We start from the raw sequence: 13,362 nt of genomic DNA, 5'->3' as shown, positions 1-13,362 counted from the left end.
ATTCGCGCCCGCTGACGCCCGCCTCGACCGATCCGCACGATTTGGAGTGTTTGACTCCCGGGCATTTTTTGATTGGGCAACCGCTACTCGCCGTACCGCCGAGATCGGGCCCCGAGCCCGCCCGTAACCTTTCTGATCGGTGGAAGTTATTGGATCAATGTCACCGTGCGTTTTGGCGTCGTTGGTCAGCCGAGTACCTAACCACTCTGCAAAGCAGACCAAAGTGGACCGAGGGGGTTCCTAACCTTAGTCTCAACGACATGGTCGTCGTGATCGACAGCCAGACTCCACCGTTGTTATGGCGCCTCGGCCGTGTGATCGAGTTGTTGCCAGGTTCCGACGGTCACGTCCGTGTCGCTCGGATCCTCACGCGCGCTGGTGTAGTTACGCGCCCTGTGGTCAAGTTGGTAAAGTTACCGACCAATGTTCTATCTTAGCACATTTAAGCACTGTGCCCCCACCGGGATTCCCCGTCGCGCCTGGGCCTTTCGACGCACCGCACCACCTCGCTATTTATGTTGCCGTGTGCTTGTTGTGGGCGGACGGTGGTCGGGGGTGCACAATATGTTCCTTGAATTATTTATTGTATTACATTTATTATTTTTATGTGTTATTTATTGATTATTATATTATGTCATAATAGTTACGAACCTTATGTTCATTGAATTATTTTTTTGTATGTTAATTCTACCTCAACATGGAGTTAGAATATTATTTATAGCTGGTACGTTAAAAAAAAAAAAATGTGAACCACTGACTCGGCCTAGGGGTCTAAACATCTGATCATGATCGGCACGGCATCAGATGACATCACCAGCGTCCAGTTCCGGTTCTCGACTCAGGTCTTTTGTGAGATGGTTCTCACGGCGGGGAGGATGTTCGAACGCGGAACGGGTTTGCCGCCAAAAGCACGGACGCTCCAAGTCGCGTTCCATATCGAAGTTCCTACGCTTTCCCCCTCCGCAGTCCCGCGCCGCCGTCGCTGGCCGGCGAGCTGGCCATCGGCTGTCGTGCACAATATATATCAAAATTGTCTTTTTCTAGCGGTTGAACATAGCGCAACGTCCGCGCTACCGTTCTCCGCATTGTGTCGTGCGTGTCCCCAAACCCTCGTGTGAACACGAGGTGTGTTAGGCCCGAGCTGTGATCAGCGGCCATTATTCTTACGAATAATATTTTAAGCTTCGCTTTGTTATACGCGCCCGTTGCGTCGCGTTACTTAACACTTTTGCACGCACCGAGTGTAGTCCCGTGTGAACACGTAAAACCGCCTGTCGACGCCGTCGTGATCGACACCCGACGTCGAGTTGAACATCGCGCTTCGCTCTCGATATACGTCATTCTATAGTAATCCGCGTGATCGCGATCGTTTATTACGTGCTGAGGCCAGGAAGCAGATCACGCCGCGCACTACCCGCGCTGAAATCGTTTGCTTATTTTCCGACGACGAGCTGAGAACATTGTCCGCCGTCGCCGTTCCGGCGAGGAGCCACATTGGTCGCCGACCGAGAATATCGTCACGTCGTCAAGCTACGCCGTCACCGAATCAGGTTGATCAGTTTATTTAGTCACCCGCGTGGTCAGTGGGCTGATGTAAAATTATAATTATTGTTCGCCAGCTATGGTAAATTAGTTTTAAGTTTATTATTATTATTCTGGGCGCCCGCTTATCAAATTATTATTGTACCTAAAAATACATGTGTTTCCGACCCACTAAATTTGTTTTTGACCTACTTATTGCGTAACCCGGTCCCGCTCCAGCTTTCAGCACATTACGCGAGTCGTTGCCGACAACCGCCATACCCGTAGGATCGGTAACGGCGCAACAACATCATTACCTGTGAAATCAAAAATACCAGATATAAACAATCGCGATATGAACAAAACTCACTGCAATCCACTTCTTTTTTCACTAGTATAATTACGTTAACTTCTGCTGTCTTATCGCGGTCTTTACTCGAATGGAGCTGGCAGCGGCTACGTGCGCTTCCCCACTCCCGCAATGTTTTATCAGTTCGGTAAATCCATGCGTATTTTTATCGTGGGCCACCGCACGTGCGATTAGAAATACTAGTAGAAGCATGAAATCAAACACATAACGAATGTGTGAACAACGGCGGTGCGGTCTTTTTTATGAAAGTTTTGTTTAATTTTTGGACGGTACGCGGAACCCTTGAGGCCCTTCCACGGAACCCCGGGGTTCCGCGGACCACCTTTCGGGAATCTCTGCCTTAGTCTATATAGGTGTTTTTTATACAAAATTAACTAATATTATGTTAATTAAATAAACTTAATAAAATGTAGTTTCATATGTGAATTATGTACGTCCATAACATCATGTGCACATATTATTAAAAAGAAAAAAAACAGGTATACGATATAATGATGGTGAGACTTTACTAATTCTTAATATAATATTAATATGGAAAAATGATTATGCTTTATTAAATAAATCAATATTATTAGAATATCAAATAAAATTATGGTATTATTATAGTTTAGTAATAAATATTAAATAAATTAAATAAATCATCACAATATAAAATCGTCTTATTTAAGAAAGTACGAATTTACATATTTTGACTTTTTTATTACATAAAAATCCGCACCCTAATCATCATCATTTATTTTAAGTACTATGACAAGTATATACTAAAAAATTGATATTTTTTATGTATTAATCATAGAGCATTACAAAATTCGGCTGGACTCCTGTCTAAAAAATAAAAACAGTTGACTTATATTAATTTTTTTTTTTTGGCTTGAATATAATTATAGAACCAATTTTTGGTATTTATTTAGTGTGTATTTTAATTTTTAATCAATTATAAAATGTGTGGAATGATGGCAGAAGATGACAGGTGCATTTCTTGAACTAAGTTTTGGCGCTACATATATTTTCAAGTAATGATATATCAGTTTTGGTCTTTGAATGTAGATGATGCCACACACACAATAGAAACATATCGTATTTTGCCACCACTTGAAATATACGATTCTAAACTAATTAAATGATTAAAATATACATATCAGAGTCTACCATCTTTCCACAGAACTATTATAATACATGTCGTAATATGTAGGTGGTGTAACCAGTTTAATAATTCTTACGTCCATTGTAAGTAGAAATGTAAGTTTCCAAATAAACTGAAATAATGTAATGTGTTAGCTTGAATTTCGCATTTTTTATTTAGATGCACAGTCATATAATAAAATATAATCATCAACTAAAAATGCTTAACAATTTAAACAGAATTGTATTGAAATACAATGTTCTAAACAATAATAATCGTACTTAATCCATATAAAACATAGATTACGATTACTTACACCAATTTTCAAATGCTTCAGGGAGACTTGTATCTAATAAGCAATACAAGTAATACAATAAGAATAAAATATAATACAATTGGCGTCTAAAGTTTTTTTTTTAAATTGTTTGTAAAAAAAATTTTATGTTATATTTCTACTATATTATTTTCAAGATAAGGTTTCAGCAGCCGTGCGTTCTTATCTTTAAAATAGTTTTGTTATAATAGTAATACAATATACTGTATAATCACATAATAATATCATAATATGTAATAAAAAACATTTAAATATACTAAAAAAATATTATTTTCTCGTGACCTGAAAAAATCATGTGTTATTTACCGCCTACCACCTACCCCTTACCTATTATAATAGGGATCGGAAAAATAAGTCATAAACACACTATAAGTCCTGAAAAATCTAGTGCTTTATATATATATATATATATATATATAACTAGCTAATCCTGCACACTTAGTGATTCAAGACCCGTAAAAGATGACAACTTTCAAAAAAATTTTATTTGTACAACTCCTTTTGGGCATAAGTCGCCGCAGTAAGTGCAACTCAACCAACCTGATGCCAATCCCACTACGTCGGATCGCGGACAACGGCGATGAGTGGCTATAATGACAGTCAGTTCGACCCGCGACGGCCAGCCGACGGTCCACCGGCAGACGATTAACGTTATCTTGCGATAACATACCTCAACGACAATATTATGCAGAAAAATAATTTTAAAAACCATTCCTCCACTAATAATTCCTAAATCTCGTATACTGAGCATGCCAAATAATTCTGCAAATCAACCGATCTATTCAACTCCTATTACAGCTAAAAAAGTCATGTTTCGTTACTCGCGACAGATGAAACCGTCGACCCTGTCCACCGGGTCACCAATGTGGAGCTATAGAATCAGAATCCAATAAACAGTCGAATATTGCTGAAACCAAATTGCCACCGCTACCCCTAATATTTATTCGTACAGTCAAAGACTTAAACTCTTTCTGACCACCAATTAAGGAAATAAGTAATAACTAAATGTGATAATTATTCTTGTAACAGATCGATTAATGACATCAAACCGTCTACTGGCACAGTTGAATCGTATATTATATTCATCATTATTACAGTCTAGTAACGCAGACTACCACACTTACCAACTCGAACAAGAAAAATCGTTCAGAGTTGTAATTAGAAACATTTAACAGTCATCACTCATCACACAACTTCAGTATAATTTATAGATGATATAAAAAATTAACTAATTTCTCTCAGGCATAATCCAAGAAACAAAACCAACGTATTACAAAACATCCTCTTCCGCTCTTCTTCATTGAACCAGAACCTAATATAACCAAAATCCAATGTATTCGCTGTCAATGATATGGACACACTTAAACTTATTCTTACCACCCACCAAAATGCGTCCACAGTGATGAACCCCATTGATCAAATAGTTGTCAAAAATTAACAGACCTACCAGACAAATACCAGCCTTTGTAGTGGTCCCCAGCCGGGCCACCTACAAATGTTGTCCATCTAACAAATATTTTCAAGCTATCCAAAAATAAAAAAATAAAAATCACGCAGTTCAAGATAACATCAATCCCTCACGTAATTATAATTTAAATAATACTAATCTAAGCAATAGTAATGTTAATAATAATGTAAACAGTACTTTAATTTATAATTATGTTATGTCGCTCCACATATCTCACTACCTACCGCAGTCATTAACAAGCTCATAACCTAACCAGCAATTAATTATTAAATTATTAAACAAAAATATAATTATTATTGAAGGAGTGTCATTGAGTGCTTCATTATTTTATGTTATCACGCCTAGCAAACTGTATATAAGTTATCAAATATACCTATTGTAATATGTTGTATACAGATTGTGTTTGTTACTCTTCTCTAGTAATAAAACAAAAGTGCTAACCCAGCCACCTTGGTAGGCAATAGCTACCTGAGGATAGCCTCATGTGAAAACCGAGATTTTTTTACATTGGCCATATTATAAGTATAAGCTGAAGGACTTAAAAATGCATTAATTCTACACATATTATAGCTGATCCGTTCACTTCGTTTCCCGTTAAAATATGTACCAACTCTATATGATTCAAACTTTGTTCAATTCGTTTATTTCATATTCAGTGTATGATGTTCGCAAAACTTAAAAATTTTCATCGATCATCTTGAATATATAATTACCCGTGAGACACGCTTGTATGTTTTGTATGCGTGAGACACGCAGTATGATTTCAGGTAGGCAATCCACCGAAGGACCCCTCGAAATGCATACGTAATTACGAATGTTTTATTAACACGTTTTTATTATGATATGGTTGTGTAGTTTCCCGAGACAACAATTTTATTATTTTAAGAATTGTCAATTTTTACGCGCAACTAAGTGCCCGGGATCAGCTATAGTTAAGTATAATGCGTATTTTTATGGTATTATCTGTTGCACATTCTTATCTAATACGATAAATACATATTTTATTATTATTTTATTTTTATTGTACTATGGGTTTGATAATTTTTATTTTTATTGTCACGTTTTAAAAAATAGTCCACTCTGAATTGTCTTTTTTATTAATTTTTTGTCACTATAATTTTATTCACAGTTGAAAATTGTGATCAACTATTTATTTAAAAACAACATCATCTGGATCTCTTGCAGTCCGCTACAACAATAATTATGATACGTGGAAAGCGATTAGCCAGTACGTACATACTGAGCAGATAATATGTCAATAGGTAAACTTTATTATTAACGAAACTTTGTGATTCCACCTCGATACTAACCTTACCACAGCGCCATGTAAAATGCAACGGGAGCGTTTTACATATTATTATTGTATTGAGTATCCGAAATAAATGACTTAATAAACAGACTGTACCATTATTATGAAAACCACAGATAGGTATGAATAGAATATAGATAATATCTAGTATCTACTAGCTATCTATATCTGTGAGAAAAACCCATAAACATAGGTATGAAAGTAAATGATAATATCAACTGCAATGGCATGAACCCTTAAATTATCAAATATATTTGTATAAATAATGAATGTATACTTACTGTATTCTTCAACCTTTTTTTTGACGACATCTTTGTCTATATCCTGATTATACCCTAAATTACAATATTTATGTCGTTATAAAATGTCTCGATTTCAGTTCATTGAAAAAAAAATAGGAATGCATATTAATACACAGAATAGGTATGTGATATATTATAACTTTTAAGTGTAAAGAGTATTAATAAGAGGACGCTATATTCACAGATATTTGTTGTCTGCGTCTTACAAGTGCGTAGCATAGCAAATTTATGCTCAGCAGATCACGTTTAACTCAGTTAGACTCTAAAAATAGAGTGAATCGATAGTAAGAACATTATTTGTGTTTTGTATGTGGGCTTTTTACTATTGTTCAATTTTTTAGTATGTTATGTGTATATTTTAAACCGTGAATTTAAAATGATCATAACTCACCTAAAAACTGAACTGTTGTAAAAAACCAACATTCAAACACAGTTAATCAGTGACGTAATTTCTGGGGGCAATCGGGGGCACTTTACCCCCCGGAAATGTTTGTGGGGGCAAAAGTATCATTTTGCCCTTCCAAATAATCCACATTTAAAAAGTATTCTTAACTAGACTGTTAACATAATATTATAATATTAAAATATTTTTTTCCGCAAATTACTTTATAAAAGTTTATATTTATTTTAGGTATCTCTTGTTGAATAATATTATGGTGACATCTTGTCAGTGTTACGGTTATCACAATAATCGCATTATTCATGGCTATTATTATCCATGATTCGTGAACAAGTTATTATCTTGAAATCGCGATTATGACTACAGGAACGGCCAAACGGAATGTTCTGTTTGTTGCTCCCCCTAGATTTTTATCCAGTTACGCCACTGAGGTTAATGTTCTTGCCATCAAGTTTCATAGATCAATTCTATTTAATTTTTAAGCCAACAGAGCTAACCTGATGTACTGAGCGTAAATTGCAATATTAAGCACTTGTGTAACGGATCATAATAGACGATACTATTATTACAATCCATTTGGTCTTTACGTATATTAAATAATAATAATATACTAAATATTGTTGAAATATACAATTAATATTAGTATTCAAACCAGGTAGACACACGTGCGTATACAATGTCGTCTTCTAATAGATACTTATGCAGTTACGATATAGCTGTGCAACACTTTTATTATCGCTTTCTATATCATATACGGATACGGTATGACCTCAGCTATGGATATATATAGGGCCTATGAAGTATGTAATACTCACTTGCGCAGACACTGTCGTACAGTGCGTATACGGTGTGTGTGTGTACAGTCACGTTACATTGTCCAGTTGTACGTTATTATATATTATACTTATACATAATCATATTGTCTTGTTATTATTCATTTATATTAATACTAAAGTCATTAGTCCGTCAAGCTTCACTTTCAACAAATATTAATAAGAAGTACAATCTCACCTGAGCAGGTTTTTCATAATATAAGAAAGGGGGTGGCAATCAACGACCAGGTGGCCGAGCACTCACAATTCATATCTAATAATTATATGAACATGATTAAATGATTATTACTTATTACATACTTATATATATATAACGCATAGTATCTAAATATTAACGGTTGGTGTATAACATAAATTGTAATATATGATAATGGGTTACGTTTCTCGGAACGACTAGGCATGGGAATCTATAGATAATAAATTGACACACGTCCTGTGTGGACCACTGATAAGTCGATGGTCAGGGAGAAGGTAGGAGAGAAATAACGATTTATAAATGCAGAAATAAAACGGCCTGTATTCAGAAGTGATTGACCATCGTACATGCGGGCACCTTCGCGAGAGACTTTATAATCATTTTGTCATTTTGGACATATTGTTCTGAAGAGTATTTAGAATAAACAACTTTAACTTTTCAACAAGTCTATATTTTATCAACCATGCTTATAGAGGAGTTGCAAATATTTTTTATTATTTTTGATATAATATATAATATAATTATTATTTTTATGATTTGTTTGTTGGTTAGTTGATTTGCTAAATAAATATATTATTATTATATTATTGATACGTTATACCTACAAAAAATTATTTGTTTATCGTTATTTACCTATAATTTTGGAAACTTACATTTTTGGGCATAAATAGGGTAACATCTTATATTAATATATTATATCTTATGTTAAATGTATAAAATTATATGTAATATTATTATAAAGGTTTAATTAAAATAACACACTTGTCACTTTTAAATTTCGTACTACACAAAGTGTGTCTTAGTATACACAATTTGAGGGACATAATTTATTACCGAATTATTTATTTTTAAATTAATTAATCGGTTTTTTAGTTCGATTGTTGAATTATTGAATTAATCGATTATTTATTAATCGATTACTGGATTAATCGATTGATTAATCGGATATCCGATTAACCGGTAAAGCAGTTGTGTTAAAGAAAAATCTCGCAGGCCTAGGTTCTCAAACAATTTAAACCCTTTATTTTAAGGAGTTTATACGTTACAAACAATTAAACATTTCCTCTTTATAATATTAAGTATATATTATTTTGTGATTTTACTTTTCATATACATAATATATTTAATTTTTACGAATATCATATACGGTTTTACTTATTGTGTTGTATGATTTAGAAATATTATTCGTGGCCACTTGAACTTAAGAATTGAACAATCATAAAAAAACTAACATACGAATACAGTTAATGTTCTTGCCATCAAGATTCATATTAGGTCGCTTCACTTTAATTTTTAAACCAACCGAGCTAAACCTGATCATCTGAGTGTAAATTTGCAATATTAAGCACTTGTAAGAAGGATACAACAAATGGCTGTGTAGCCTCATCTTAAGAAAAAAACATAAAAATTGAATGGCATACTAATAAACTATGAAAAATAGTTTTGATATTCAAAGATCTAAATTAAATACTCACCGTCAACTAAACCAGCACCATTCATTTCAGCTGTAATGATAATATGATGTTTCAAATAACAATGAATATTTACAATATTTTAGATTCTAAGCGGAGCGATAAATTTATTGATTTTACAATAATGTGTGTTTTTATTTTTACAGTATCTTTTCTAATGGGAAAGTGAATCTAGTTGGTACTTTGGGGCTTGGGAGTTGAAAGTAAAATATTCATAGTCGTTTTAAAAATCGCTGTTTTTAAAACTCTAAAACAAGTAACCGTAGATACATGGAATTTTGAATGAATGTTTATATTAGCATTTTGTATACACCATAAAATTAATAATATTACATCTTATAAAATAAATTATTTTTAATTTATAATTTATTAATATAATATTATAATAATATAATATAATACTCTAATCAAAGGATCAAACAGCAGTAGGTCAATTGCATATGTTATCTCATCATTTAAATATGTTTATTTATTGTGAATCGTTGAAAAGTTCAATAAGACCTTAGGAAAATATCAGAGAACTATTATGTAGTCGAAGTCGCTTAATGCCGTAAACGACAGTTCACGCAAAACCAGGTTTTCAGAGAGGTTCCCTGATAATTTTTACCTTATTCAATGATTCATTATTTTTATGCTTACTAATTTAATAAAAGTAACATACTGTACATGGCTAGGTATACATGTTTAAAAAAATAATTACAAACAAAAATATAACTATGATACAGGATTCCGATACAATTCAAAAATTAGCCATACATATTTTATTTTTCATTTTTTCATTAAATTAAAATACTTATTCAATTTACTTTTATAAAAATGATATTTATACGGTAGAAAAGTGATCACATTATGATTAAAGTGGAACTCAATGTTTTTGTACTTATACATGTCATATGTGTAATGTATGTTGTAAGGTAATATATATAATACTTACCAAAACAGGCTGCATTAATTAGGCACAAATTAGTTAATGTTTAGTAAAAAATAATTAAAAAATTATGAGGTTGAAAATATTTGGCTTTGAAGAGGACCTCAAGCCCATTTTATACGTCCTATTATTCTCTTTTAATAATAATCTTTGATGCATGAAGTAAAGTAAAAATAATATACGTAGGTACTTACTGGCGTATGTATAACCAATAAAAGTTAACATCAAAAATATAGAGAAAATATTATTAATATTTTTAATCATGATTGTAGGACGGTGTCGGACGTAGAAGCAACAAATGAATAATATTCACTGCGCTGAGTTTATGCTTTGGTATTTAAATGATTATTCGGCAAAACAAAACATATGTATCCATAAACAATTGAATAAACAAAGCAGAAAATAATATTTATGTGTAATGGTAGATGTGTGCATGAAGTCTCTAGCCTTATACACATACTTATACTATATACACAAATGTTTGAACATATAACTCAAACTGAGTCAAACTACAAAAAAAAAAAGTTTAACGGGCTACGAATGCGTTTAACGCACCATAAAAGGTTATGAAGGATATTTTAAATTTGAACTGATTTATGGACGTTTTAAAATTGTAAACTGTTTGTAAATTTTTAAAATTTGTTAGATGGTTTTTGACTAAGTGAATATATTCATTTTATCGAATGGAAAATGACCTATCGTATTAATAATAATAATATAAATATAATATAAAATATCCTTGGCTGAGTGCTGACCAACCATCTCCGCTGTGAACTGTTTTCATATATACAATTTATAATGATATTATAATATTATAATATACCATCCATTACAGTAATCCATTTTTAACCGACTGTACAGTACTACAGCAGAGTGACATAAACTCACCCGCTTTATGTAATTATATTCTATTACACGAGACATTCTTTTAGTACAGTTTTTACAATTATGTGTTTTTTTCCGTCGTTCTTCAAAATATGTTGGGAAGTAAAAAATCTTTAATTATCTACTTCAGCGCCTTTTCTGGTAGTATAGTGAATCTAGTTGATACATTGGGGGAGCCAAAAGTAAAAAATTCCCAGTGGTTTTCTAAAGTGTCGAAATAAACAAAACAAACTTGCCAGAAATCGGAGATAATTAGGTATCACGCATTGTCAGCTTTTTTTTATTAGCGATAGTGTTTGAAGTATGAGAAATATTTCATGAAATATTTCACTAAGTTGAGAATATTGGATTTTTATTAATTATTTCATTTTTATTTTTTAAATATTATTTTGTTTTATATTTTTATTATATATAAATTATAATTATAATTTATATTATTTCATGTGAATTGTTAGCAAGAAAACTATGATTTTTATAATATATACCTAAGTACTGATTTCCTTTTACTGTTTCTTTTTAATATTTATTATGTTTTTTGTTTTATATAATTATAATACATGTTAACATTAAGAAGAAACAATGATTTTCATAACATAACATATATGATAAACGTTATACCCAAGCGTTTTTTTTTTATATATACAATTATACAAATACATGTTATAAGGATTCTCGATCAAGAAAACTCTGATCTGATTTTTAAAATATAACTATAAAAGTTACCACGTACATGGTACATATAAAATATACCTATCTACTCCTTATTAATTGAACATTTTTACATAAAATAATAGGTACAGCAAAAAAATACAATATTATATTATTATACATTAAAATTAAGAAAAATATGTGTGTCAATGACTAATAAGGTATTTAATTTATTTAGATTAATTATTTAATATTTCAAAAGACAAAACTACAAAAATAATGATAATTGAAATATTTCATTTTTTTAAATTTCATGAAATTTTCAAACACTAGCGATAGCTGAAGTTAAAATTTTAACAAAATTCATCAAAACTATGAAAATTACTTTGAGTTAAACATTAATAAAATATGATATATCTATAATATCTAAGATTTCAACATTTAATACAAGATTCCTTCTAAGTTTTCCTACCCTAAACAATCGTTTATAGTTCAAATATTGTAGACATTAAAATATATACATTTCTAAATAGCCAAATTCTCATTCAACGATTTTCTTATTTTGTTGAATTTCAAAAAGAAATAACCTTATAGATTCCTAAATGAAGTGTCATCTAGATGTTTATTTTAGCATTTTCTGTACATTACTATCACTAAAATATTGGTAAATAATTTTTCACCAAGCTAAAAAGCTTGAAAATTGTGTACATGGTTCTTCTAATCCATTTATAATTTCAGTACAAAGATATTATTAACGATTAATAACAATGATATGATTATATGATAAATATTTTATACACATTTTATATTTCATGTATCTACAGTCATTCGTTTTAAAGTTACACCAAAAACCAAAATCAATTTTCTCGAAAACAGATTTTGCGTAAAAATTCCCGTTTTTCTTTTGTTTTTTCACGGCGCATTTGAAAACAATTAGAAAAATTTTACTTTTGACCCCACAAAGTACCAAATAGATTCACTTTCCTCTCAGGAAAGGTACTGTTGAAGAAAATCCAAGCACATTTACTGTCCTAAAAGGTGATGACAGACACAAAAAAAAAAATAAAAAATAAAAATACTATATGACTTATGATTCCCTTTTTATATTGCGCATATGTCTGTTGAATTATAGTAATATCATTTCGAGTAGTTTCAGGTAAGGTTCTTACATTGAAACAATGGTGTTTATTAGAATATGTTTATTCGGAAAAATGTTATTAATATTATACGCATTTTTAGATTATCATTTGTACCTATCTAAAGTTTAATAAAGTTATAATATGTCGATTTGAGTAAAGGGTACTAAGTAGATTTGAATAATTGATATAAAACCTATAGGAAATTCTTTTTAACGCGCAATGAAAAAACAACAACTGAAATGAAACTAATACGCCACCTAAGTAAATAATAATTAGTGTTCAAATGATATACGCCGCAGACGCCATATGCAATTTAAACATACGACGCATAATCGATACCTATTTAACTACGTGGCATAGAAAAATAAGTTTTCAACAAAACAATTTTGTTTTTATGATTTAATTCAAAATTCACGAATGACCCTTAAGTATTA

General features: G+C 31.6%; 1 protein-coding gene across 2 annotated transcripts; it reads right to left on the bottom strand.

Moving 5' to 3' along the window:
• Window positions 1–2,373: 2,373 nt before the first annotated feature.
• NV8 (uncharacterized LOC100302492) lies at window positions 2,374–10,579 on the bottom strand. Of its 2 annotated transcripts, none has more exons than XM_008190095.3 (7): window positions 10,451–10,579; window positions 10,263–10,271; window positions 9,332–9,361; window positions 6,407–6,460; window positions 3,331–3,363; window positions 3,112–3,147; window positions 2,374–2,712 (listed from the first exon to the last, which is right to left on the bottom strand). In XM_008190095.3, exons 1-7 carry the CDS (start codon window positions 10,518–10,520, stop codon window positions 2,678–2,680), a joined length of 267 nt encoding a protein of 88 aa, XP_008188317.1. In that variant the 5' UTR covers window positions 10,521–10,579; the 3' UTR covers window positions 2,374–2,677. The 2 variants fall into 2 exon arrangements, with proteins under 2 accessions (XP_008188317.1, NP_001156842.1); NM_001163370.1 differs by having other exon boundaries at window positions 2,374–2,716; window positions 10,451–10,569.
• Between the last annotated feature and the right edge of the window lie 2,783 nt (window positions 10,580–13,362).

This window comes from Acyrthosiphon pisum, chromosome X, assembly GCF_005508785.2.
Source record: "Acyrthosiphon pisum isolate AL4f chromosome X, pea_aphid_22Mar2018_4r6ur, whole genome shotgun sequence".
Classification (NCBI taxonomy): Eukaryota; Metazoa; Arthropoda; class Insecta; order Hemiptera; family Aphididae; genus Acyrthosiphon; species Acyrthosiphon pisum.
The sequence above is the reverse complement of the archived record's forward strand: the minus strand, read 5'-3'. Positions and strand labels throughout refer to the sequence as shown.

Excerpts from the sequence above, each read along its gene's own strand:
- NV8 (XM_008190095.3), bottom strand. The coding sequence starts at position 10,520 with ATGATTAAAAATATTAATAATATTTTCTCTATATTTTTGATGTTAACT. Across the intron at positions 6,461-9,331 it reads TGGTGCTGGTTTAGTTGACG|GGTATAATCAGGATATAGAC; the intron begins GTGAGTATTTAA and ends ATTGTAATTTAG. Across the intron at positions 3,148-3,330 it reads TGAAGCATTTGAAAATTGGT|TTTATTTGGAAACTTACATT; the intron begins GTAAGTAATCGT and ends ACATTATTTCAG.